Source organism: Tenrec ecaudatus, chromosome 4, assembly GCF_050624435.1.
Source record: "Tenrec ecaudatus isolate mTenEca1 chromosome 4, mTenEca1.hap1, whole genome shotgun sequence".
Classification (NCBI taxonomy): domain Eukaryota; kingdom Metazoa; phylum Chordata; class Mammalia; order Afrosoricida; family Tenrecidae; genus Tenrec; species Tenrec ecaudatus.
This window is the reverse complement of record NC_134533.1, coordinates 98133835-98161497: the sequence shown is the minus strand read 5'-3', so window position 1 is coordinate 98161497 and position 27663 is coordinate 98133835. Positions and strand designations below refer to the sequence as shown.

General features: G+C 39.7%; 1 protein-coding gene and 1 long non-coding RNA gene across 2 annotated transcripts in view; one reads left to right on the top strand and one right to left on the bottom strand.

Moving 5' to 3' along the window:
- The window catches only part of LOC142445021 (uncharacterized), a 136879-nt gene that overhangs the window by 82515 nt on the left and 26701 nt on the right, over positions 1-27663 (bottom strand). The window lies entirely within an intron of this gene.
- Positions 21788-22444, top strand: LOC142445020 (translationally-controlled tumor protein-like). The gene has a single exon (XM_075546495.1). The coding sequence runs from the start codon at positions 21823-21825 to the stop codon at positions 22237-22239; it is 417 nt and encodes a 138-aa protein (XP_075402610.1). The 5' UTR covers positions 21788-21822; the 3' UTR covers positions 22240-22444.

Here is a 27663-nt window from a genome sequence, read left to right as displayed (position 1 = left end):
CTCCCTCAATGCAAGAATACCTTCTTCCATTAAATTGGCATTCTATGATGCTCACCTCCCCGACACAACCACTGAAGACAAAGCGGGTGAATAAGCAAATGTGGTGAAGAAAGCTGATGGTGCCCGGGTATCAAAATATATAGCGTCTGGGGTCTTAAAAGCTTGAGGGTAAACAAGCGGCCATCTAGCTCAGAAGCAACAAAGCCCACATGGAAGAAGCCCACCAGCCAGTGCGATCATGAGGTGTTGAATGGATCAGGCTTAGGCATTATCAGAACAAAAAAATCTTACCATAGTGAATGAGGGGGGAGTGCAGAGTGGAGACCCAAAGCCCATTTGTCAGCCACTGGAGATCCCCTTGCTGAGGGGTCTAGGGGAGAAGATGAGTCCTTCGAGGTGCGATGTAGCAATGATGAAAAATACACCTTTCCTATAGTTCCTAAATGCTTTCTCCCTCCTCCCCGCCCACTATCATGCTCTGAATTCTATCTTGCAAGCCTGGCTAGACCAGAGGATGTACACTGGTATAGATAGGAACTGGAAACACAGGGAATCCAGGGCAGATGATCCCTTCAGGACCAGGAGTGTGAATGGCAGTACTGGGAGGGTAGAGGGAGAGGGGGTTGGAAAGAGGGAACTGATTAAAAGGATCTACATGTGACCTGGGGGATGAACAACAGAAAAATGGGGTGAAGGGAAACATCAAACAGGGCAAGATAAGACACAATAATAATCTATAAATTATTAAGTGTGCATGAGGGAGGGGGGAGTGGGGAGAAAGGGGAAAAAATGAGGACCTGATGCCAGGGACTTAAGTGGAGAGCAAATGTTTTGAGAATAATGAGGGCAATGAATGTACAGATGTGCTTTACACAATTGATGTATGTATGGATTGTGATAAGAGTTGTATGAGCCCCTAATAAAACAATTTAAAAAAAGAAAATTATGTATGGCTAAAGAGTTATGTGAAAGTGTTAAATTGACAAGCGTCAGTCTCTGGCAGTCACGTAATCTGGTGTCATTGTAAGATAAAGAGTGTAGGAGTGGAGTCCAGTGTGTCGATCTGGACATAGCCAATGAGACTTCTGTGTGTATGGGCAAGGCCTTTTGAGAATTCTGGGAAATCTGGTACTTCCTCCTTGGAGGCAGAAGACACACTCTCTCTGCTATTCTCTGAGAGACATTGCAGAAGACAAGCCCGGTGGACACAACCATAACTCAGAAGCTGTAGAAGCCACAGATAGACCCCTGCCAGCGCTGAGATGTTTTCAATGACACTAGATCCAAAGACTTTCCACCCACTGGCCTGTGATCTTCTGCATTCGGTGTCATTGCACGTGTTTCATGAATCTGAAGAGGACTTTATAGATTGATGTCAGAAATATGGGCCAATATCAGACTTATGAACTTGATCTGGACTGGGCTGGGATATATTCTCAATGTTCAGTTGATCTTTATTATACATATGTATGTCCATGGATTCGTTTCTCTAGTCTACCCAGACTAACACAGATAGTCTACATAAAATATTGTTCTTGTTAGGTGTGATGGATTGTTCTTACTCCTAGAGAACCTATTCACAACAGAAGGAAACACTGCCCCATCCTATACCATCCGCAGACTTGTGCTTGTGCTTATAGCCCATTGTTGCATCCATTGTGTCAATCCATGTCGTTGAGGACCATCTTCTCCTTCGCTATCCTCCTTTATGAAACAAAATGTCCTTCTCTAGGGTTTTTTTCTCTCCTGACAACATGTCCAAAATATCTAAGACAAAGTCTTGGTATCCTTGCCTCTAAGAAACACTTTGTCTGTAAGAAAACCCCCAACACAAAAGGTATGCGATGACATCACAGAATCCAAATATGGAGATAATAACCCTGAACATCAATGGACTGAACTCGGGCATTAAAAGACTTCAGCTAGCAGATTGGCTTAGAAAACACAACCCATCAATCTGCTGCCTACAGGAGGCTCATCTCAAGGCTACAAAAATAGGTCGAGAATTAAAGGCTGGAAAAATGCATAGCAAACAAACAGCAATTTAAAAAAAGCAGGGGTGGCATTCCTAATCTTCGATAAAATTGACCTCAAAGTACAAACCATAAACAGACATAAGGAGGGACACCATCTAATGCTCAAGGGAACAGTAGACAAAGAACCACTAAGCATTGTAAACTTATATTCCTTGAATGAGAGACCCACTGAATATGTCAACCAAATAATCCACCACGAGATCAAAAAAGAAATCACAGCCTAAACAATTATAGTGGGTAGCTTCAATATACCACTCTCTGAAAAAGATAGATCACAGGGGAAGAAAGTCAACAAGGAGGCTAGATATCTAAACACTACAATAAGACAATTTAACCTGATAGACATTTATAGAGCTTTTCATCCAAATACAAAAATTTCCGTTCTTTGCAAGTGTGCATGGCACATATTCAAAGATAGACCACATGCTGTGGCATAAGGCGAATCTGCATAAATTTAAACACATTGATATCATACAGATCTCTCTCTCTGACCACTGTGCCATAAGGCTGGAAATCAACAAAAGGAAGAAGAAAACAAGAGCAAACAACTGGAGGATGAATAACTCTCTATTGAAAAAGGAGTGCATACTGGCACAGACCAGAGATGAAATTAGGAAATTTCTAGAAACCAGCAAGAATGAGCATGTGACGTACCAAAACTTACGTGACACAGCAAAGGCAATTATCAGCGAAAGTTTCATAGAAACACATGCACACCTGAAAAAGGAAGAGAGACTCATGATTGATATGCTGACACAAAAATTTACAACAACTAAAGCAGAGTCAGCAGGACAATCCAACTAAAAGCAAAATAAAAGAAATTATAAAAATCAGGGCTGACATTCAGGAGAGGGAAAATAAGAAAACTATGGAAAAAAATTAATGCTGCTAAAAGTGGGTTCTTTCAATGGATAAACAGAATCAACAGACCATTGGCAAACCTAACCAAAGAAAGAAGGGAACAAATTTCAATAGCAAAAATAAGGGAGGAAAAAGGAGACATTACAACAGACCCTAATAAAATCAAAATGATAATTACACAGTACTACGAAGGACTGTACTCCAATGAATTCAACAACTTGGTAGACATGGACAAATTCTTGGAACAACAATCCATCCCTAGACTATCCTCGATGATGTCAAGAATCTCAACAGACCCATATCACTAGAGGAAATAGGCATGGTTATCAAGGGATTACTAACAAAAAATCCCCTGGACCAGATGACTTCACTGGAGAATTCTATCAAGCATTTAGGTTAGAACTAACACCAATCCTACACAAACTCTTCCAGAACATAAAAAAGGCGGTAAACTTCTGAACTCCTTCTATGAAGCTAGTATAACTCTGATACCCAAACCTGGAAAGGATCCCACAAGAATTGAGAACTAGAGACCAATATCCCTAATGAACATTGATGCAAAAATCCTTAAAAAATACTAGCTAACAGAATACAAAATTACATAAAACAAACAATTCACCATGACCAAGCGGGATTCATACCAGGGACACAGGGATGGTTCAACATACAAAAGACCACTAGTATCATTTGCCACATTGACATGAAAAATTATAAGAACCACACAATAATATCAATAGATGGAGAAAAATCATTCGACAACATCCAACACCAATTCCTATTTTAGACACTTGAGAAGATAGGAATGGAAGATATCAAAGGTATTCATCTGGGGAAGGAAGAGGTGAAACTATCATTATTTGCAGATGATATGATTACATATATGAAAAAATCCCAAAAGTTCCACAAGAGGATTACTGGAAGCAGTAGATAAGTTTGGCAGAGTGGCAGAATACAAGATCAACAAACAGAAGTCCATCAGACTGCTATGCACATTGGATAAGACCACAGAAGAGGAGGTTCAAAAAGGTGTTACCCTTCACAACAGCCAAGTACGAATTGAAATATTTAGGGATATACCTGACTAAAAGAAAAAAAGATCTATATGAGGAAAACTACAGAGCACTATTACAAGAAACCAAGCGTGACCTCAACAAATAGAAGAATATCTCATGCTCATGGATTGGAAGACTCAATATAGTCAAGATGTCAGTTCTGCCCAAGGCACTATATAATTTTAATGCAATCCTGATACAATTACCCTCATCTTTCTTCAAAAAATGGAAAAACTGATTACCAACTTCATATGGAGAAGGAAGAAGCCCAGAATTAGCAGAGAACTCAAGAAGAATGACACAATGGAAGGGCTTGCTTTACCTGACTTTAGCACACACTATACAGCCACAGTTTTCAAAACCGCATGGTATTGGTATAATGACAGATACTCAGACCAATGGAAAAGAACTGAAAACCCAGAAATAAAATCATCAGCATACAGACAACTGATCTTTGATATGGGCCCAAAAAATATCCAATGGGAAACAGATGCCCTCTTCAACAAGTGGTGCTGGAAAAAAATGATGTCTACCTGCAGAAAAAATGAAGCAAGACCCTTATCTCACTCAATGCACAAGAATAGACTCAAGGAGGATCACAGACCTTGAAGTAAAACTCCAAAATATTAGGGCCATCAATGAGGGAATCAGGACCAACTTGAGAAATTTGGCACAGGGAATACATAGGCTATCAGGAATAGGGAAGGACACAAACACAGAGGAAACACCTGTGTACATCAAAAGAATTCACAAAGAGAGTATTAAGAGGGTCAATAGACTGGGAAAACATCTTCAGCAATGACACATCAGACAAAGACCTTATTACTAAAATCTACAATACTCTGTTAGCTTCCAAAAAGGAAAAAAGCTAATTGCAAACTGAGAAGGTGAGCAAAGGACCTGAACAGTAGTTTCATACAGGTAAAATTCTGAATGGCCAATAAACATATAAGAAAATGTTCCCAATCTTTAGCCATAAGAGAAATGCAAATTTAAATAATTGGATACCACCTAACACCATCAAAAATAGCCCAATTCAAAAAACAACAACAAAAAGCAACAAGTGTTGGAGGGGCTGTGGGGAGATAGGAACTCTCATCCTCCACTGTCAGTGGACCTGTAGGTATGTACAGCCACTATGGAAATCGATCTGGCAATATCTAAATCAGATTGAAATCGAGCTACCATACAACCTAGCAATCCCCCTACTGGGCATAAACCCAGAAGAGGCAAGAAGGAAACCACAGTCAGACATCTGTGCTCCCAATGTTCATCGCGGCACAGTTCACTTCACAATTGCAAGGATTTGGAAACAACCCAAATTTCCATCACCTCATGAATGGATTAAAAAGCTGTGGTACATACATACAATGGAGTACTATGCATCACTAAAAAGCAGTGATGAACATATGAAGCACATCGCCACATGGGAAGAACTGGAGGAAATCATGCTAAGTGAAGTAAGCCAAGCATATAAGGACAAGTACAACATGAGTCCACTGAGGTAAGCTTAAAAAATGCAAATGGGGCACAGGGAAAAAGCTATGGTATACAAACATTCCCGGGGTGAGGAACAGGTAGTATGGCAGGGACCAGACCAAATCCAGGGATATATATGCTAGTCAACTTAAAAGGAGGGGGGGGGGAAGGAAAAAAAAAGAAATGGGTAGTGGGGGAACAGGGCATACTAACTCACCCAAGGGGAGGATATTCTTGCTATCTCCACAGGGAAAGAGGGACCAGACTTCAACCCGGTGCTCCAAGATATGAATGCAACATACCGGCATGGAGTAGAGAAGCCGTGGAGAAATCTGAGGGACTGGCTCCAATCCCAACTACGTGGACACCTGCCCCTCCACCCAGAAGAATTTATTTCAGAAGACAGCACTGAAACTGCAGCTCAGGAAGAGGGACATGTCTGATGGAAGAAAATGAAGGGGGAGGAAGAGAGAGTGGAGCACATCCTGACTTGACTAGGATATCCCCGCCCAGAGCAGCCAATCTACAGAAAAGACCATATGGCTGGCCCCACTATGATACATGACACCCCTCAATGACCCATAATCTTATAGGGGACAACACTGGAGACACAGTGTGAGAATTGCACCCAATTTGATCCCACCACACTGAGGCAAAACACAAAGGGCGTGCAACAGAACAGCAAGGGGAATAGAGCAACAAAGTCCTCGGGGAATACCAAAAATAGACTTTGGGGTCAAGGCTTGGAACCCCATCAAAGCCCATCTGTAGGCTAATTGACATCCCATTTCAGAAGGGTTGTGGGATGGAGACAAGCCAATCAGGGTGCAGTGTAGCAACTATGAAACATACAACTTTCCTCTAGTAACTAAATGCTTCCTACCCCTCTCCACCTCCCTGCTAATATGATCTCAATTCTGCATTACAAATCTGGCTAGACCAGAGGATATAAACTGGTACAGATAGGAACTGGGAATACAGGGAATCCAGCACAGATGATCCTTTCGGGACCAGTGCTGAGAGTGGCGATACTGGGACGGTGGAGGGAAGATGGGGTGGAAAGGGGAAACTGATTGCAAGGATCTACATATAATCTCCTCCCTCAGGGATGGACAACAGAAAAGTGGGTGAAGGGAGAAGTCAGACAAAGTAGGATATGTCAAAATAATAATTTATAAATTAGCAAGGGTTCATGAGGGAGGGGGGAGCGGGAAGGGAGGGGAAATGAGGAGCTGATGCCAAGGGCTCAAGTGAAGAGCAAATGTTTTGAGAATGATGAGGGCAGCGAATGTACAAATGTTCTTTACACAATTGATGTGTGTATGGATTGTAATAAGAGTTGTATGAGCCCCAATACAATGATTTAAAAAAAAGAAACACTATGCCACACTTCTTTCAAGACAAGTATGTTTCAAAGTCCATGTATTTTCAATATCCTTCACCAGTACCACAATTCAAATACACCCATTCTTCTTCAGTCTTCCTTATCCAATGCCCAACTTTAATATGCATATGAGGCAATTGAAAATAACAAGGCTTTTTTCAGGTACACTGTAGTCCTCAATGTAACATCCTTGCTCTTCAATCCTCTGAAGAGGTTTTGTGGAGCAGATTTACCCAATACAACACATCTTTTGATTTCTTGACCAGTGTTTCCATGCGCATTGATTGTGGATCCAAGCCAGACAAAATCCTTGACAACTTCAATCTTTTCTCTATTTATCATGATGTTACCTATTGGTCCAGTTGTGAGGATCTTGGTCTTCTTTATATTGAGTCATAATCAATACTGAAGGCTGTAAACATTGATCTTCAGCAGCAAGTGCTTCAAGTGGTCCTCATTTTCAGCAATCAAGGTTGTATCATCTGCATGTACAACTAACCTAGCCAATCTTACTGCCATCAAGTCAATTCTGATCCATAATGACCCCATAGGGCAGGGGTTCTCAATTTTTAGGTTGTGACCCTTTTGGGAGTCAAACTACCCTTTCACAGGGATTGCCTGATTCATAACAGAAAAATTAGTTATCACGGTGCAACAAAAATAATTTTATAGTTGAGGTTCACCACAACATGTGGAACTGTATTAAAGGGTCACAGCATTAGGAAGGTTGAGAACCAAAGTTCTATAGGACAAGGTAGAACTACCCCTATGGGTTTATAAGACTGTAACTTTTTATGGAAGTAGAAAGCCCCCTCTTTCTCACACAGAACAATTGATGGCTTTAAACTGCTGTCCTTGCACTTAGCAGCCCCAAGTGTAACCACTACACTACCAGGTTGTTATTAAGGTTTTTTCCAAATCTGATGCTTCATTCTTCTCTATCAATCTGTTAGATTCTAAATTGATTCTGAATTGAATTCACCTTTTGCTCCTGTCATCTGGTCATCATAATTCCAATCATGTTTGTGTTTTTTTTAACAATAATATGTCTCTAGTGATTACATAATTGATAATTAACATATGGCTTGAAAATATTTCTTTTTACGTATTTATATTAGAACAACACACAATAGCATCTCCCAAATTTCGTTTATTTTCCTATGGTGACAAGGTTAAGGAGCCCTGGTGTTATAGTGGACGTATTGGACTGCTATTGGGAAGGTTGGTGGCATAGTGGGTCACATGTTGAGCTGAGTCAGCAATTCAAACCTTCCAGCTAATCTGCAGGAGGAAATGAGGCTTTCTGATTCTGCATGAAGTACAGCCTCTGATACCCAGAGAGAATGTTCCACTCTGTCCCATGGGGTCTCTGTAAACTGGAATTGACTCGATGGCAGAAGTTTAAGTCACAGAATTAACTTTTCACCCTTGACTATACCTTCAACTGGTCTGTAAGAATCCAGTTTTCTACTTAAGTGCTTGGACTTTATAGTCATGTCACCTTGCAGAACTAGAATTCTTTCATCTCTGTGTTCGGGTCCACTTGATAGTTCTCTTTCAATTTAATCTTGTGTTTTTCCATGCCTGTGGAACCCTCTTGCTTCTTTTCACCTTTGAGAACTTTACTGGACAGCACATTTGGCTCACGTAACCCACAGTACAAATGGATTCCTCTCCAGGACCACTTTCCCATCCCCACTTCTTCCAGGATGTTCCCTTTAATGTCCCAGCACAGAATATGAAGCAAGCACTTTAAGAGAAATTTAAAGCATCTACAGACACAATACTTTATTGATATCAATGAGTGTCTTAGAGAAGACCAAATAAAATCAAGAGTGGACGTCACTGGACCAACTAACATAGAAGGAAACCTAACTACAAATATCACAAGCCTTAGAAGCAACTAAACTTTAAAATCACCCTCTTATTCATCCGCTCTTAGATGTACTCCAGTGTAAGTACATTGAAATTTATCCAGATCAAGTGGTTTACACTTATTTTAAAAAGAATAAGGAAAATACTGGTCCAAAGGATTCTGAATTCGAAGAAAATTTTGGGACAGCGTTGTCAGTTCTAGTGGCAGGCATGGGCCTGATGATTGCTTTGGAAGTACAAGTCAGGTGAATTGAACACCTTCATCAAAATATAGTCATTCTCTGATATCTTTGGAAATACACCTTGTGAAGTAGTTTAAGTAGTGCTAGCAGCAGTGGTGTTAATGGTAGAATATTGATTTTTATCTAATTTCAATTCTCTCTCATCCTCCAACTTATATCACTCTCCAACCAAGTACAATTATTTCTACTACATTTTCAGTACCATATAATGCTAGTGTGACTAGATTCTCAATGGCTTCCTTTTTCTGAGGAAGGTAATAATAATCATGGTAACTAGAGCTACACACATGATTCAAGATTTGATTCCTGATTTCTGGACCTCTTTTTCACTGACATCCAGTAAACAAGTAATCTGCCTTTTCCTCCCTATATTAACCTTCTTATCCCTACATGATGATGTGTATAGGTCCTAATTAATCTCATCCCACATATTAATCTATCACAATAGATTTTGTTTTCTTCACAGCACAATTTAGACCATAAGTAGTTTTTATTTGTTCAACAGTTATATGACTAGGTATGTTCAATCTCCCCTTGAATCAAATAGATATAATATATTTAAAAGGTTTAGCTTATTCCCCAGATTAGAACAAACTAAAGTAGCAAAATATTAAAATAAGAGTGATTCAACAAGTATTAAATGGGAATTAAAATACAGACATACTGTGTTGGTGTTAGGTGCCATCAAATCAGCTCTTCCCCATGGAGACCCTCTGCACAACAGGGCGAACCACTGCCTGATTTTGCATTATCAATTGTTCCTGCATCGGAGCCCCTTTTTGTAGCCCCTGTGTCAATTCATCTCATTGAGGGTTTTCCTCGGAAACTGAAAATATGCAAATGAAATCATGTAAATTGACCTTTTCAGATATAAAAGAAAATATTTCCAAAAGAGCAGAAAATGAAAAAATTTGGATATATAATCATTAATCAAGTAGTATGCTTAAAATGTAATTAAATTATTTAGCCACATTGGAGAGCTTAAAAATTATCTATATTGTTTGTGTGGGTGGCATTTAAACTCAAACTTTCCTTGCCAAATCAAAGCAAAGATTTTCAGTGTTAGTTTTTATGTCTGATTCTACCTTAAAGAACCTTTCAGCATTGAAAGCACATCATCCTGAACACATGTATCCAGCAGAGTTTCTAAGATGGCAAGAAAGGTTGTTAAGGATGTGTTAAGCCTCTTACAGTGCTGCATTATTGCTTTAGGGAGAGAGTAAACATCAATCTCATCTAAAGAAAAACTCGTGGAACAATATTGACAGGAATTTTAAAAGCTTTAAGTTTTTTTTAAGACTGATTCTATGTTTGAAGATAAAACTGTCTGTTAACCATGCTTACAATAAGTCCTAAACAAACTGATCATTGACATGATGAGATTCTTAGTAGAGATTCACTACATTCATTATGGAAGTATATTGTTACTAATTCTTTATTCAGCTAAGTAGACTATTCCTATTAGCTGGAAGGAAAAGTTACATATGTGTAAGCTTCGACTTGGTCCCTTGTGAACCAGTCAGTCTTTAGGTCTAAGACTTGGAAGTTAAAGCTGTAACGTAACGATGTCTATGTTCCATGAGGTCGATTTAATACCCACTGCCATTCGTCGTTTCAATTCATAGCAATCCTATAGGACGCGACAGAACTGTTACATGGGTGTCAGAGTTAGAATCCTCACGGAGGCAGATTGCTAGATCTTCCTTCCACAGAGTGGCTGGTGAGTTGAAGCCATTACTTTATGGTTAGCAACAGTGCTTGTAACTACTGAACACCAAGCCCAAACCAAGCCAAATCCACCCACTGATGTTGAGTCTATTGTGAATGACAGCACCACCAAGGCTTCCCGTAAATAATTACAGGCTCTCCTTGACTTACGATGTAGCTGCTTTACGGTGAGTTGCACTTGCCCCATTCTTCTTCTCTTTCAGTGTTGTTTGTCCGCCTGATCATCAGTAGTGATTAAATGCATGACTACATACAATGTTGGAGTGAATATTTTGCTGGTATTTCATTCTCAGATGTTCAATGCTATGATCTGCTGTTCTAGGTACTGCTATGTAGAGTTATTTTTTCTAAATTAAATTTTTAAAACTTTACTTGCTTGTAATTATCCCATCCCCTTCCCCAGGAATCATATAGGTGGTCCACAAGTTCCATTACTGGAGTTATTACTACAATATACAAAATATCAGCACTGTCAAAGTCTTCATTGCCGGGTTAAATTTTTATGGTTTATTTTTAATGTATATATGCATTACATATAAGTTAATATGTAATGTTTCCAGCCCCCAAAAATAAATAATGGTCATGTTTAGAAAGATATTGATAATTAAAGGCATTTAATAATTAAAACTTGGGTGTGTGGGGGGGTGGGGTATTTGACTTATATCAGAACAGATTTATGATGGAGTTGTCAAAATGTACCCCTATTGTAAGCGGGGAACTACCTGTTTTGAGTGGGGTAGTGGTGGTGGAACCAATAGGTTTAGCTAATGATTTACATGTAGGGAGGGAAGAAGAGTCATCCTCAGTATTTGTTGGATATTTATTGACATGTCCCAGGGACGATGCTGGGTACCAGAGATAAGATGGATTAAAAGCACTCTCAAGGAGGTGGTAAGTCTAGCGCAAAAGATTATTGTGTCGATTCAAGCAAAGACAATGGGTCTTGATGCTTTCTAGGTTTCTGTGTTACAGATGAGAGTGCCACTAGCTGAGAAGGAAAACATAAAAGGAACAAGTAGGTCAACAGAACATGAACCATTAATTAGTCAATGATAGGGCAGCATGTGTTATAAGCAATGCTTTATGAGAATAAACTCTAATAATACGTTTTAATGCATTAAAATTATGTTAAGATTAAGACCAACCTTTTACGATCCTGTGATCTTTATTTCAGGAAAACACAAAAAAATACAGCTTCAAGTGAATAGAAAAATACAACAATAGATAATGCTTCACTCTTTAAAGTGACTCATTTAAGTTATTAAATAGGATAATTACCAGGACATGTATTTAAATATAGAGCTGACTCTAGTGGATTCAATACATTATTTGCCTTGCTAATTTTAGAGTTTTACACATAGCTTCATAAACTCACCATTCCCTTACTACTATTAAATATAACTGTCAAGGGTGCACAGACCAAGGAAGCTATTAAAATAAAATCCATTGAGCTGGTGGTTTTAGTTAGGCACCAACAAGTGGCTTCCAATTCACGGTGCCCTTCTTTGCAGTAGAAGGAAACAAGGCCTGCTCCTGCACCAACCTGAGAGCTGCTCTGCTTGAACCCACTGTTGCAGCCACCTCATTGACCGTCTCCCTCTTTTCCCCCACCCTGCTGGCGTAGCATTGAGTTCAGCTGCCATCCGACAAGTCGGTAGTTTGGAACTAATAGCTGCTGTAGGAGAAAGACAGCTACAAAAGCTACAAAACTTTTGTAGCAAAAGCTACAGAAACTCGCAGAGGCAGCTCCGCCCTGCCCTATAGGGATGCTATGAGGCAGCATTGATTCAATGGCAATGAGTTTGGTTTGGGGTGTTATACTTTACTAAGCAGGCTGTCTTTTTCGGAGGACTGATTTCTCCTGATTACATGTCTGAACACTGTGAAATGGATTCTTGTCATCCTGACTTCAAAAGGGTATCTGGCTGTACTTCTTTCAAGTCAGATGTGTTTGTTCTAGCAATCCACGGTATTTTCAATAATCCTCACCAACACCATAATTCAAATGCATTGGTTCTTTTCTCTTCCTTATTCACTGTCCAGCTTTCCACCCATATAAGATAACTGAAAATACCATGGCTTGGGTCAGGCTTATCTTAGTTTCAAAGTGACATCCTTGCTCTCCAACATGTTAAAGAAGGGGAAGATTTTCCCAATGAAGTATGTCATTTGATTTTTGACTACTTCTTCCATAAGCATTGATTATGGGTCCAAGCAAGATGAAATCTTTGACAAGTTCATCCTTTTCTGTGTGTATCATGATGGTATCTATTAGTTCAGTTTTGAGGAAATTGACTAAGGGTATAAAAAGGGGAAACAAGCTAAAAACACACACACACACAAAGAGAAATGAACTAAGAGGCAGAGCTTCTATTGGTCAACAACTAGGGATGAAGTGAGATTGTCTTGATATAGCTTTTTGATGGAGATCTTTGAGCAGCAAATTGAGAATTTGATGGGGAATGAAACCATTTTTATAGAGCTAGCAAGAGAATGAACCAAATACAATGTTTGTATAAACATCGTGGCAATTGTTAATAGTATGGAAAAGGACTGGGGAGACTGGAGGTAGAACACCAATACTGTGATATCAGTACTTGGGCAGGTTTGTGAAGCAGCTGGACAATGCATCAGACACAAGGTCAGTGACTCATTTTCACAGGAAATATCAATTAGAAATGGGTCAGAGGGGAGTAACTTGTTCGAGAAGTATACTCACACTTGATAGGAACCCTGAGAAGTTATTTGGAAAAGGTCTTTTTTTTGAGAGATATTTCACCACAAAGAAGGTGTAGCAAAGTCCTGCAATGTTGAATTTATCATAAGCTGTGTCAAAGAGCTGAGCTCTACGAAGCAGAATACTTGAAGTAGAAGGAAGAGCAAATGATAAGTTGTAGATCTGAAAAAAATATGTGAGAGTATAAAATACTTGGTAAAATTATCTGCAATGACATCACATTAGCTTCAGAAATGTTGACGAGTCATCAGGAAATTATGATTATATTATTTACACATAATCATTTACTGCGTCAAGCATCCAGATCGCTAACAGAGGAAATGGGAACAAAAACATAAAACATGCCCTACAATGATAATATACTTCCATGGCAAAATGCCAGGACACTGAGGTTTATGAGGCTAAGTGAAGCCAAGTTTCCAACTAGCTTTGCCCATGCTTCTCGAAAGAAGAAAAGGGCATCTGGCACATGGCACTTTTTAGGTACATTAATGTCACCTTAGATTGAATGTTGGTACTCTATGTTAGCATTACTATTGTTGAGAAACACGGAACCCCTGGGAGTGGAGACTGAGGACGGAGGGGGGAAATGATAAGGGATGCCTGATTCTGTATGATTGAAATAAATCAAAATTAAACAAAAAAGAAAAAAAACACGGTCCATTCATAAATGTCAGCACTTTATTAACGGTGCAGAGGAAAATGTGTATGACTTATAAAGGATCTAAACCTATCCCAGTCATCGTTTCCAGAGAAAGAACAAATACAAACACGTTAACATTTGTTGTGTAGTTAATACACAAATAAGACATGGGTAAATGTTTTTTAAGTAGCAATATGATCAGATAAGAAGATATGTTGTACCAACATATAGTGAAAAATATCTGGTTTATCTTATCTAGATTGCACTTAACCCTGAGTTCGACTTGTAATTGTTTTAAATTAAAGGACTCTAAGTAACTAAATCTAAACAGATTTAAGATAGGAAACAGAAAATTACTCTCCAGTGGCTATGGAGGAATATATAACACTCATTCTGCTAGGTGTTTGGTGTTACAGAAAAAAAGTTTACATATGGGCACTTACTTCAAAATTCTTTAAATTAAATGAAGATGTAACCTAAGTACGGTACGCAGTGTCGTGACTCCAGGCACACACAGACAGGTTGTGCCCGGCTGCGCTGGTGGCTAGAGCAGCAGCTACTGACCGTCAAGACGGAGCTGGCTGCGTCATCACGTGAAACGCTTTCCAAAAGCCCAGGCAGCCCAGCTCTGTCCCAGACTTATTAAATTTGAAGCGGAGCTTAGGGAGTTGGATTTTTTTCATCTGCAGGTCAGTTTTATGTTCAGCCATGTCTCTGTGTAGTGCAAGCATAAAAACCAGTCTGAGTAAATCAATGACAACTTATTAGAAGGTGTGGACCTTGAGCAGTACGTGGCTCATTCACACAAAATTCTATCAGACATGATTATTGAGCAGTAACTATGTGCCAGGTATTAGGAATACAAAACTGAAAGTCATCTCATAGGGCCGTATGATCATTCAAGTGAAAGAGGTGCGCATGAAGAACCCAGGGGCCTCATGATGGGGCCATTTCTATCAAGCAGCAAGTTCAGAAGCCTTTCCTGGAGGAAGCTAGAGCTTAAAAGACCAAGAGGAGACAAGCAAGTCAGTAGAACAACAAATATGAAGAAAACAATGAAGAGAAAGCGTAGTGAAAAGGACAGTTTAAAAATTAATTATTTCCAAAAGTTCAAAAGGTTAATATATAAGTTATTTTAACATCTGTTCAGGTATATATCTAAAATGGAATTAATAAGTCTTCATAGAGTAGTTCCTCCAATATGTTATTTTTGTATATCTTATTAGTTGGGAACTATGGTGAAGTGCAAAGTATGTATTATAAATAACTGAATTCCACCTTTACTATTTCATAATAAAAAAACCCTTGAGAAAACTCACCTTTCCAAGACTCCATGTCTACTGGGGTTAACATTCCTGTGTAGGGTTCTTAGAAGGATATAGTTGAAATAGCATTCACCATATTTGTCCTTACCACCTTCTATGTTTCCTGTTTCAACCAGTGGTACTACTAGTAATCCAACTGCCCACACCAGAGAGCTTGGCATTATGGTAAACTAAGTGGTCGGAGATTGAGTTTCACGCAGAGGCATCCTGGAAGAAAGGCTCAGTGACCAACTTCCATAAGAAGCAAACCACTTAAAACACAATTACCATATCCATGGGAATTCCCAGGGACTAATACAATATAAACTAGATATGTACATATTTCTAAGGTTCAAGGATTTGGAGGGGGGATACAGAGCTTTATGCCTGATGGTAGAAAGTAAGAGCGAGAAAAAAGGGAAGACGCTTACTGAGATGAATTGGCATCATGGTTGAGAAAAATGAGCTCACGCGTGGCAACCATTGTGCGGATGGGCCGGTTTCGTTCGGTGTGCACAGGGGCCCTGCGAATGAGAACTAACTTCTCAGCACCTAACCTAACTGCTCATTCCTAGCAGAGGACCAGGAACTTAAAGGACATTCAAAGTATTAACTAAATTGGCAGAAAGGTTTATCCTTATTTAGAATTTTAAAAATAATTCCGTCTCATTGCTTAACATTGATATTATTTGCAGCATTAGATTTTCAACACAGAAAACATTCTTTTATCACAGGTCTTCTGTCAATGCCTACAGTTTGAATAAAACTGTACTAAATATATATCTCAATGCAGCAAGGGTAATGGTTATATCACCTCACAGGGTTCAATGTGTGAAAGGAATCAGTTATTCCAGGTACCTGTAACCATGGGTAACAAGAGGACACAGAAAAATAAAATATTTTCCCCAGGGCATAGAGTTAACTCTAGAATTTTCAACAGAAAAATATGTTCGTGTTGAAAACAATGTATATGCCATTTATATGAACACTAATCTTTACATTATTTTCACAATGGTCTCCCTTCTATGTTCATCCTTGTCTTTAAAATAATCTCTGTCAATTAATAATGGTTGCCATTTATTGAGTGTTTACTATGTGCCAGGTACTGTCCAAGGATTGCCACATAAATTCTCACTACCCTTTGAAAGCGTTTTTATCATTATCAGATAAGGAAGGGTGATTTAACTTTCTCAAGTTTCCAGAGTTTAATTAGGCCAGGTTCTGCAGGAAGTCATCTCTGAGACGGAGTTTAATGTGCAGAATGTTATGAAGACAAGCCTTTAAGATCAATATCTGTGCAAGCAAGGGGCAGGAAACAAATGGAGCGGAGGGAGAAAGGACACTGATGCAGACTTGACGACAGCTTTATGCATCCTTTGGGAAGATCAAGAGCTACAAGGGAGCATCGGTGTGGTCCCACATTGGGTTCCAATGGCTCTTTGTATCCCTTTCTCAATCCATGGGCCTCCCTTGGAAGGGCTGGAGCTCTGTCTAGGCAGTTGAATTAATCCCTGGGGGAGGTGAGAACTGAAGGGTGCTTGTCCGCAGTACTGGCAGATCGCCTCAGGGGGAGATCTAGAGAGTGTCTATTACAGTTGGCCCTTTGTACTATTTGAATCTTCTTCATGGAGAGAACAGCATTTCTAGAATCCATAGGCTGTCTTCTTAGAGAAAAGTTTTAAAGAGGAAGGAAAACATGCAGATGATCTTTGGATAGCAATTAACGCACTCTCTCTCCATCTTCTCTCATTTACTCCATTCCAGATTCCCTTCGCTCTCATACCTTTGCTTGTCTCAGTCACTTCACTAGGAGACTAAACCAATTCCTCATTCTTAAAATACCTGAGCCACTGGTCAGTAGACTTCTCTCAGGGTGAGATCACAATTGGTCAAGGGAGTATCAAGCAGCAACCAAGTGAATCACCTGGGTGCCAAACATAAGCCACCCTGTCTTCATTCTTTAACGGAAGCTCTACATCATCCTTGACCAGAATGACCAAGGCCCCTTATCCTTGACTAGACGGTGGTTCCACTCCATTCTTGCTGGTCCATCTAAACAAAGAGTCTGATTCATCCTGGCCTTCATCACAGTTTAGCTCAGTGGGGTTTCTTTGTGTCTCCTGCTAAAAGAATACTTAAGTCTGGAGAGGGAACTCCAAAACTACAGATATCAGAGATGTAGGAAAAAGACAAATAAACACAAAACTCACTGCCACTGAGTTGATTCTAACTCATAGAGAATCCTTAAAGAACAGGAGGTTATAACCTATCCTGTGGGTTTCCAAAACTGTAAATCTTCACAGGAGTAGAACTGCCTCATCTTTATTCCTGCTGACTTTGTGGCAGCCAAATGCATAACCCACTGCTACCAGGGCATCCGTTGTAGGAGCAGAAAGTACGAATCCCCTAAGTAGATCACTGAGAATGATCATAAGTAGAACTGCTCCTACTTCTACCCCTTAGTTACTCAGGGTCAAGTTCCATATACACTTACCTGGTTCCTGACCAAGTAGGTCATGCAGCTCCTCTTACTAAACCCAGTACTTCCTGGTATATTTATGCAGTTGTGTACCTAATTATATTCATAGTAGTGGTTTGAGTAGAGGTACATGCCATGGGGCACATGTTGCCTTGAGAGGTCTCTACATGGCTTCTAAGCTAGTCCTTAATAAACAATGAAAGTGGAAGTGGGGAAGGAGCACTTGAGCTGACTGTGACCACACAACTCATTTTAAAGGCCATTTAATCATGGGGGTGGGGGGAGGTTTCTAAAATTGATATGGTAATGGTTGCACAATTCTCCTTGATATGATTGGAAGATTAAATTATTGAATGATATGATATGTACATTATGTACTAATAAAACTGTTATTAAAATGAATAAACAAAATAAAGAGAGGTGGTTTAGAAGGTTCAGGAAAACCTGGGAAGTTAGAATTTTCTTGGGGGACAACCTAGATGCACCCATTATGTATGCTGGAGTTCTAGTCTCTACTCACAGAATGACCTTGACTGGGAATTTAACCTTCTTCAGAAGCTAGTCTGATGATTAAGTTCTCTGCTTTATCTTTAGCTTCTCTGACATCACTCTGACCTAGGATGTAAAGAGATCTGTGGATGCTACAAAGGAGTCCTTGGTGACTAAGGCAAACCATTAACACTTAGGCAGCTAACTGAAAGGTTGAAGGTTAATGTCCTGCCAGGGGTACCTCAGAAGAAAGGGCTAGTGATCTACTTATAAATATCTAGCCATTGATTTTTTAAATATGAATTGCTCTCAAGTTGTTCTTTATCTAGGCTATCATGTGATACTCTAGCAATGGGCACCCAAATTAATTATTTCAATACATTCCCCAATACTTTAAAAAAATTTCAGTTACCGTCTTTCCTTATACCAGTTTTTGATCTATGTACCATCGATAACTGCTTTAACTACTGGATCGCCATCTTATACCCAGGACCACCTGTGTTCCACCCAACCCAATGATGTGCTAGACATTACTCGTCAGATTGCAAATAATCCTGCTCCATCTTATTACTTGCTTTTCTGATTATTTTAAGAATCAACTTGTAGAGTGGATTTACTGAAAAGTAGATACTAATATGAAATTTATTATACTCCTTATCAATGTGTACTAGGGAGTACCTTGGGGTCATTCTCTGTGAAGAGAGAGGAAGCTAGCAGGGGAATGAAGAAGGTGGTTGATCTGTGATTCAGATTCAACAACAGACTCAAATGGCCTCACAAAGAATGTTAAGGGAAAAAATGGCACATCAGAATTATTGAGCCTTGGATGAAAGTGACTAAGTATAGCACTACTTCAACCAATACATGGATGTGGGATGCTGTGCATGGAAAGGTCATGAACCTGAGCAACATGGCTCTCTCAGTTTCGTCAGTCCAGTAGAAGCTTATCACATAATGCTGTGTGGCAACAGCACTCTCAGCAGCCACCGCAACGAGTCCTTCCTTAAAAGGGGAAGATGGACACATTGCATCAAGGACAAACCACATGGGAGGGGCAGTATTCAAATATAGGCAATCTAATAGAAAAAGTCTACACTCTCAACTTCAACACTATATGACCTCTGTAGGCATTCTTAACTTAGGCTTGCAAGAAAGTTAAAGTGCAGAAGAGTTAAAAACAATATAAAATGCACGATGCTCTGAAATTGAACACCAATTTTCCTGAAGCCAAAACCTATTTGATTTACTTTCCAGGCATAAAAACCTCCTTGCTGAAAGAACATGGGATGGGAGAATGTGGCCTCTAGACAGTAAGCAGAAGATCTCTTCACCAACTGCTGGAAAGGTTCCACTGGAGGGCGGTGGGAGGAGGGTGTGTGAGATAACCTACACTTCCTGGCAGCACAATAAGCAACTTAAAACTAATTAGACTCGGGTTCCAACCTCTCGCCTTGCTAGCCTTTAGAACTCTGAATAAATAGCAGATCATGTGGGCAGCGTACTGCTGACAATCTCAGTATCCAAGCTACACTTTTTGCCATTTTCCCTCCTTTTTACTTCTTTCCTGCTGTGTTCTTAGCTGCCCTTTTCTACAAGTACCCCAGCTCCCCACCACACATATACATGCTACCAAAGGAACAGAATCTCCTCCCACAAGGCACTTTTATTTTTATATTCTTCAGTTTTTGTACTTTTTTTCTATTATTCTACTTTTATGATATTTTTCTAGTCTTTTCTCATCTCCTCTTTCAATATCATTTTCCAGAGTAACTCCAGCCTCCTGAGGAGAATAGGCATTCCCTTGAGGCAAAGACAGGCAGGTGTGTAGATTCAGGCTCACCCACTCAAACAAGGACATTTTCTCCCTCTTAGTGCACAGACCCCCCACATCCTAATTGCCATAACAACAGAACTTCACCCCCCACACGCAAGCCAAAACGGAACCCTTTCTCTCTTTTGTCCTTCCTCTTCTCTGCACTTGCACAAATTATCCCTTTCTCCTTTCCTCATAAAATATTTCCCTGAGCCTATTAATCCTGATTACACCTCTTAAAGTATATTTTCCCATTTTCTTGACAAATATGTTTGCCTATCCAGACAGTTGCTTATTGTTACTATCATTAGTTATTTTACTCTCTTTTCTCCCCTCTCCATCACTTTACCCACTTACCCATCTCTCTTCCCTTTTCTTCATTTCACACCGTATGCTTTCTAGTTCCCATTAGATATCTTCCATGACAACAGACAGAGCAACTACCTCTACATGAACTTGCAGCACACACACCACTAAGAGCTCTATTACAATAGTACTCGATTGTAATGGTAGCCTGTTACGTAATAAGCACACCAAAAAAATAAATAAACACAAACTACCGAAAATCACCCAAACGTAATGGAATACTCCCCAAAAGAGGCCCTGGTTCTACCAGAAATGGAATTAGAGAGAATGATGTCTAGGTCCTTTCAAGATATGTGGGAAACACTCACAAGAACAATGGAAGAAGCTGAAAAACTGAAATCCATAAACAAAAAGGAATCCCATGTATAATAGAATGGAAAAAAGGAAAATCAAATTAGTGAGCTCAAAGAAAATCAGTCTGATGACAATTGATGAAAGATATAATCAACAACAATTTAAAAAGGTTTCAAAACTTGAAGAAAGGCTGAGAATGATGTAGGGCAATATATCTCATTAGAAAAAGAAGAAACAATATTATCTACAGAAAAAATAATACAAAATATCATGTAAAAACATTTCCCCAACATTGCAAGGGGAAAAATGTTTTTTCAAGATGCTGCAAAACCCCAAATGGGATTATCTCCAAAGATCACTACATGTCATAGCCTAATTTCAAGGAAAAGGAGAAAATCCTACGAGTAAATAGAAAAAAAAAAAGAGCAGTCATCTATAAGGGAAAACCAATGAGAACAAGCTCCTATTTCTCAGTAGAACTTATGCAAGCAAGAAGAGAATGGAGTGGGATATAGAATTCTGAAAGAAATTTTCTAACCGAAAAAAGAAAGGAATTTTCTAACTAAGAATTCTATGTCAGCAAAATTATCCTTCAAAAACTAGGAAGAATAAAAGGAATTTCCCGACAAGTAAAACTAAAGGAATTGGCAAAAGTAAGACTAGCATTACAATACATGTTAATGTGGTACCTATAAACAGGGAATCAACAATAACAGCAGACAACCTAAGAGCATCACACAGCACAAAACCACCCAGAAAGCAATACAATAAAAGCAGCACACAAACCAACTCAAAAATAGAGGAGGAACAAAGAGATCTATAAAACCACAATAAAGCCCCTTTCCGCCCGCTCCCCCCTCCCCCCGAGCGCCGCTCCGGCCGCACCGTGCTCGCTCAGAGCTCCCGGCTCCTGCTAAGCTAGCGCCGCCGCTGTCTCCCTTCAGCCGCCATCATGATCATCTACCAGGACCTCATCAGCCATGATGAGATGTTCTCCGTCGGAGATCGCAGACGGGCTGTGTCTGGAAGTGGAGGGGAAGATGGTCAGTAGGACCGAAGGTGCCATCGATGACGCCCTCATTGGGGGTAACGCCTCAGCTGAAGGCCCCGATGGTGATGCAGCAGAAAGCACCGTGGTCACTGGTGTTGATATTGTCATGAACCATCACTTGCACGAAACCAGCTTCACAAAAGAAGCCTACAAGAAGTACATCAAAGACTACATGAAATCAATCAAAGGCAAACTTGAAGAACAGAAACCAGAAAGAGTAAAGCCTTTTATGACAGGTGCTGCAGAACAAATCAAGAACATCCTTGCAAATTTCAAAAACTACCAGTTCTTTATTGGTGAGAACATGAATCCAGATGGCATGGTTGCTCTGCTGGAATACCGTGAAGATGGTGTCACCCCATATATGATCTTCTTTAAGGATGGCTTAGAGATGGAGAAATATTAACACAGTGGGCAACTCACGACCGATGCCTCATCCCGACTGGCTGCTGTTCATCCACACAACACCAGGACTTAGACAAACGGAACTGATATCATCGTGAGTTCTTCATTTACTTTTGACCCTGATTTATTTGGAGCGGAGGCTTTTTTTTTTTTTTTTTAAGGAAAAAAAATGTCGTGTAGGTTGTCTAAAATAAAATGCATTTAAACTCACTTGGGAATGCCTCCTGGTTGACTATCCGTAAACTAAAATCACCGTGTAGCGCTCCTGGAGACGCTAGAGCCGCGTGTACAGTGTGAGGCTGTCTCCAGGTGCCTGTTGCAGCCAAACTACAGGGATCCGAATAGAGACAAGAATCCAAAGGCTTAATTTTGAGTTTAAATAAAGGGAGTGACCATGTTCTTAACGGTGCCGGCATCTGAAGCATTTCATCACCGAAAAATGGAAGAGATTATCAAAAGAATAAAGAGACTAATACAATTGGAAAAAAAAAAACCACAATAAAAAGAAGGGAAAAGACCGTTAACACCAACACAGCACAATGTGTCTATATTTAGAGGTTTAGTATTAAGGTGGCGGAAGGACCTTGGGCCTCTACTCAAGCACTCCTTCAATGCATGAATACTTTCTTTTATTAAATTTGTACTCTATGATGCTCACTCTCCCAACACAACTGCTGAAGCCAAAGTGGGTGAACAAGTAAATGTGGTGAATAAAGCTGATGGTGCCTGGCTATCAAAAGAGATAGTGACTGGGGTCTTAAAGGCTTGAAGATAAACAAGCGGCCATCTAGCTCAGAAGCAACATGGAAGAACACACCAACCTGTGTGATCACGTGGTCCCGAAGGGATCAGTTATCAGGCATCAAAGAACAAAAAATCATATCATTGGCTGCATACCTCCATGATACTATCGCCGAAGACAAACGGGTGCATAAGCAAATGTGGCGAAGAAAGTTGATGGTGCCCGGCTATCGAAAGAGATAGTGTCTGGGGTCTTACAGGCTTGAAGGTGAACAAGCAGCCATCTAGCTCAGAAGCAATAAAGCCCACATGGAAGAAGCACACCAGCCGGTGTGATCACGAGGTGCCAAAGGGACCAGGTATAAGGCATCATGCAAAAAAAAAAAAAGAATATATATATATGTGTGTGTGTGTGTGTGTGTGTGTATGTATGTATGTGTGTGTGTATATATATATATATATATATATATATATATATATATATATATATATATATATATATATATATACCATAGTGAATGAAGGGGGAAGTGCAGAGTGGAGACCCGAGGCCCAAGTGTCGACCACTGGAGATCCCCTCATAGAGGGATTTAGGAGAGGAGATGGGTCAGTCAGGGTGCGATGTAGTACCGATGAAGAACACAGCTTTCCCCCAGATTCTGGATGCTTCCTCCCCCCATCTACCATGATCCGAATTCTACCTTGCAGGACTGGATAGGGCAGAGGTTGTACACTGTTGCATATGGGAGCTGGAGGCACAGGGAATCCAGGGTGGACGATACCTTCAGGACCAGGGGTGTAAGGGGCAATGCTGGGAGAGTGGAGGGTAGGTGGGTTGAAAAGGGGGAGCTGATTACAAGGATCCGCATGTGACCTCCTCCCTGGGAGATGGACGGCAGAGAAGGGGGGGAAGGGAGACTCCGGATAGGACAAGATATGACAAAATAACAATCTGTGGATTATCAAGGGCTCATGAGGGAGGGGGGAGTGCGGAGGGAGGGGGAAAAAAAGAGGACCTCATGCAGAGGGCTTAAGTGGAGAGCAAATGCTTTGAGAGTGATTAGGGCAAAGAATGTACAGATGTGCTTTATACAATTGATGTATGTATATGGATGGATTGTGATAAGAGTTGTATGAGCCCCTAATAAAATATTTTTTTTAAACCACAATAAAAAGAAGGGAAAAGACCGTAAACACCAACACAGCACAATGACAGTCTCAACTTCTGAATATCAATAATGACACTGAATGCTAATGGATTAAATGTACAAATCAAAAGAGAGAGTAACAAACTGGATTAGAAAACTAGGCCCATCTATATGCTGCCTTATATAACTTATTCTCAAGATAAAACTATACGGAAAAATCAAAATCTGCCAAGCCAATGGCAGCCAGAAAAAGATAGGAGTGGCAATACTGATCCCCGATAAAATAGACCTCAAGGAGAATAACACGACGAAAGACAAGAATGATTATAGGAATAATGTGTCAGGAACATATAACCTTAATAAACATAAGCACCAAATGAAAGATCCTCAAAAAACATAAATCAAATTCTCATAGAGTCTAAAACAGTGTGATAACAAGAGTATGAGACTTTGACACACAGTTCTCAAGGAAAGACAGATAATCTGGAAATAAGCTCAATAAAATCACAGAAAAACTAACCAGTATCATCACCCAGCTCCTGGACAGATACCGATCATACTACCCAATAACAACACCCTTTCTTCTCCGGTGCGCACAGTGCATACTCTGCATGTGTGAAGCCACAAAACAAGACTTAACAAACATAAAAACATTTTGAATCCATTTTATCATATCACAATACTATAAATCTGGAAATCAACAACAGAAAGAACAAGAATATAGATACAAACACATGGAGACTGAACAATATACTACTTAAAAACCACTGGATAATAAGGGATAAAATTAAGAAATCCCTTGAAACAAATGAGATCAACAACATACATCACACCAAAACCTTTGGGACACAGCAAAAACAGTTATCAGAGGACAATTCATAGCAATCAACAAACACATGAAGAAAATAGGAGAAATTCTAAATCAATGTCTGAACACAAGACTCCTACAACTAGAATAAGAGGACACATCTGTATGCTTAAAACTACAGAATGTATGAAAGAAATATTAGATTTAAGTCAATGAAAAGACATACTTACGTTCATAGTTTGGAAGATTCAAGATAATGAAGATGACAATTCTCTCTAAATTCATATATAGACTTAATGTAAGTATAATAAAAATCCCAGCAAGATAATTTTATATACAGATAGGTTTATTCCAAAATTTATATGGAAAGGCCAAAAAATGAGGATAATCAAACTGATTTCAAAAAATATAATAAAGATGAAGTCAAAGAAATAAAAGTTCCCATAAAAAGCAATATTTGATTTTGGCTTGGAGTAAAAGGAATAAAACCTATATTTACAGTGAGGTATCAATGTGATTGTGGAGATTTTCTTAATTAAAATTGCATATAAATTAAAATGCATTAAATAATTTCACACAGAGTTTCAAATTTCCTAAGAGGTGGTACACAAATCAAGTAAAACCAAACCCACTGCCTTCAAGTCGGTTCTGGCTCATAGTGACCTTATAGGACAACACAGAACTGTCCCCATGGCTTCCAAGGTTGTAAATATTAACTAAAGCAGAATGTCTCAGCTTTCCCTCATAAAGTTGTTGGTGAGTTCAAACTGCCGACCTTCTGGTTAGGAGCCATCTGATCTCCTCGGATTAGCACAAACACACAAGAAAAATTCATTGCCTTCAAGTAGAAGCTGACTCATGAGACCCTATAGGAGAAAACAGACCTGCCCCAGGGAGTTTCCAAGACTGTATAGGAGTGGAAAGCCTTCTCTTCCTCCCTAAGATCTGTTGGTAGTTTTAAACTGTAGACACAGCTTGACATATGACCACCATGCCACCAGAGCTCCAGACACAAGAAGGACAATTGAATGAAAACCTTGGTGAATGTTTGGAAGAAGTTTAGGTTTGGCAGTATAAACATTGTTAAACCAGGCAAGGATTAAGAGGTCAGGAGGCCTGGCTCCACAGAGAGGTGCTATTTCAAGAGATGGAGAGGTCTTGTAACAATAGAGGAGAGGGAATCTGAGCAATAGAGATGTCAGGTTAACTCTTTGTCTTTCTCCTCCCTCAAAATGGATGTCTCATAATGAAACTTAGTCGAGTATGAGAAACAGAATGAGAAGAAATATTAGATTTTCACAATGACACTATTTTTTTTTAATGAGGAAAACAAAAACTTATGTGGTGAAGAAGGCAGATGGTGTCCGGCTATTAAAAGATAAAGGTTTGGGGTCTTAAAGGCTTGAAGTTACACAAGCCGCCATTCAGCAGAGAAGCACCAAGTCCACGTGGAAGAAGCACACCACCAGTGCGATCATGAGGAGTCACAGGGACCAGGTAATAGGCATCAACAGACACACAAAAAACACACAAACAAAACACATTGTTGAGAACTAGGGGGATTAGAGCAGAGATCTGAAGCCCATCTGTAGACAGTGGAACAATCTCTCCATAGAGGGGCCACAGGGAGGAGATGAGTCACCGGGGTGCAGTAAAGCATCGATGAAACACACTATAGTCCTCTGGTTCTTTGAGGCTTCCTCACCCCCCACTACCATGCCCCTAGTGCTGCTTTTCAATTGAGACTAGACTGGAACATATCCACAGGAATAGATGAGATGGGAGCTCACGACACACGGAATCCAGGAACAGGAGTGGGAATAGTGATATCAGAAAGGTATGGGGAAGGGGGAGAGAGGAAGGGAGAAAAGGAGAACCGATCACAATGAGTGACACATAACCATACACCCCTCTCCAGGGGGAAGAACAACAGCAAACATGGGGGAGGGAGACAACGGCCGGTGGGAGATATGAACATAATAACAATGTACAATCTATGAAGGGGTTATGAGGGTGGGGGAAAGGGAGGGGGAAAAAGAGGAGCTGATACCAAGGGCTGAATAGAAAGTAAATGTCTAGAAAAGAATGAAGGCAACATATGTACAAATTTGCCTGATGCAAGTGATGCATGGATTGTACAAGAGTTGTAAGAGTCCCCAATAAAATGATCTTTTAATTAAAAAACATCAGAAAGTGGTATCAATTCAATTAAAATGATAAATCAATATTTCTTGGGGAAATAGTTAAGCAACTACTGTTTCAGAGACCAAAACGTGGAGATACAGGAACTCGGGGAAGAGAAGAGTAGAAGCCACAGTAGATTACAATGTAATATTAAGAGGAGATGAATCATGAATTTGGAAAATTCAGATGAAAACACTAAGAAAAAAATTTTAATTAAAATTAATAAAGAAGGAAAATGTATGCTGAAAGAGGTTTTCACAAAATTCAGTACTCATTCCTGTTTAAAAACTCTTGAGAAATTAGGAAAGAACAGATAATTGGTCAACCCAAGCCAGTATTATACTCAAAACAATTAGGGAAATAATGCTGGAATTAGAACCAAATTCAGAAATTGGTAAGAATGTTCACTGTCTGTCCTACAATGTAATTGATACTAGAGTCAAAAATCTCTGTAATTATACAAGATAAAAACAATTAGAGGAGAAATAGATCTATGTGTCTATATTTATAGGTCAAGTATTAAGGTGGCGGAGGGACCTTGGGC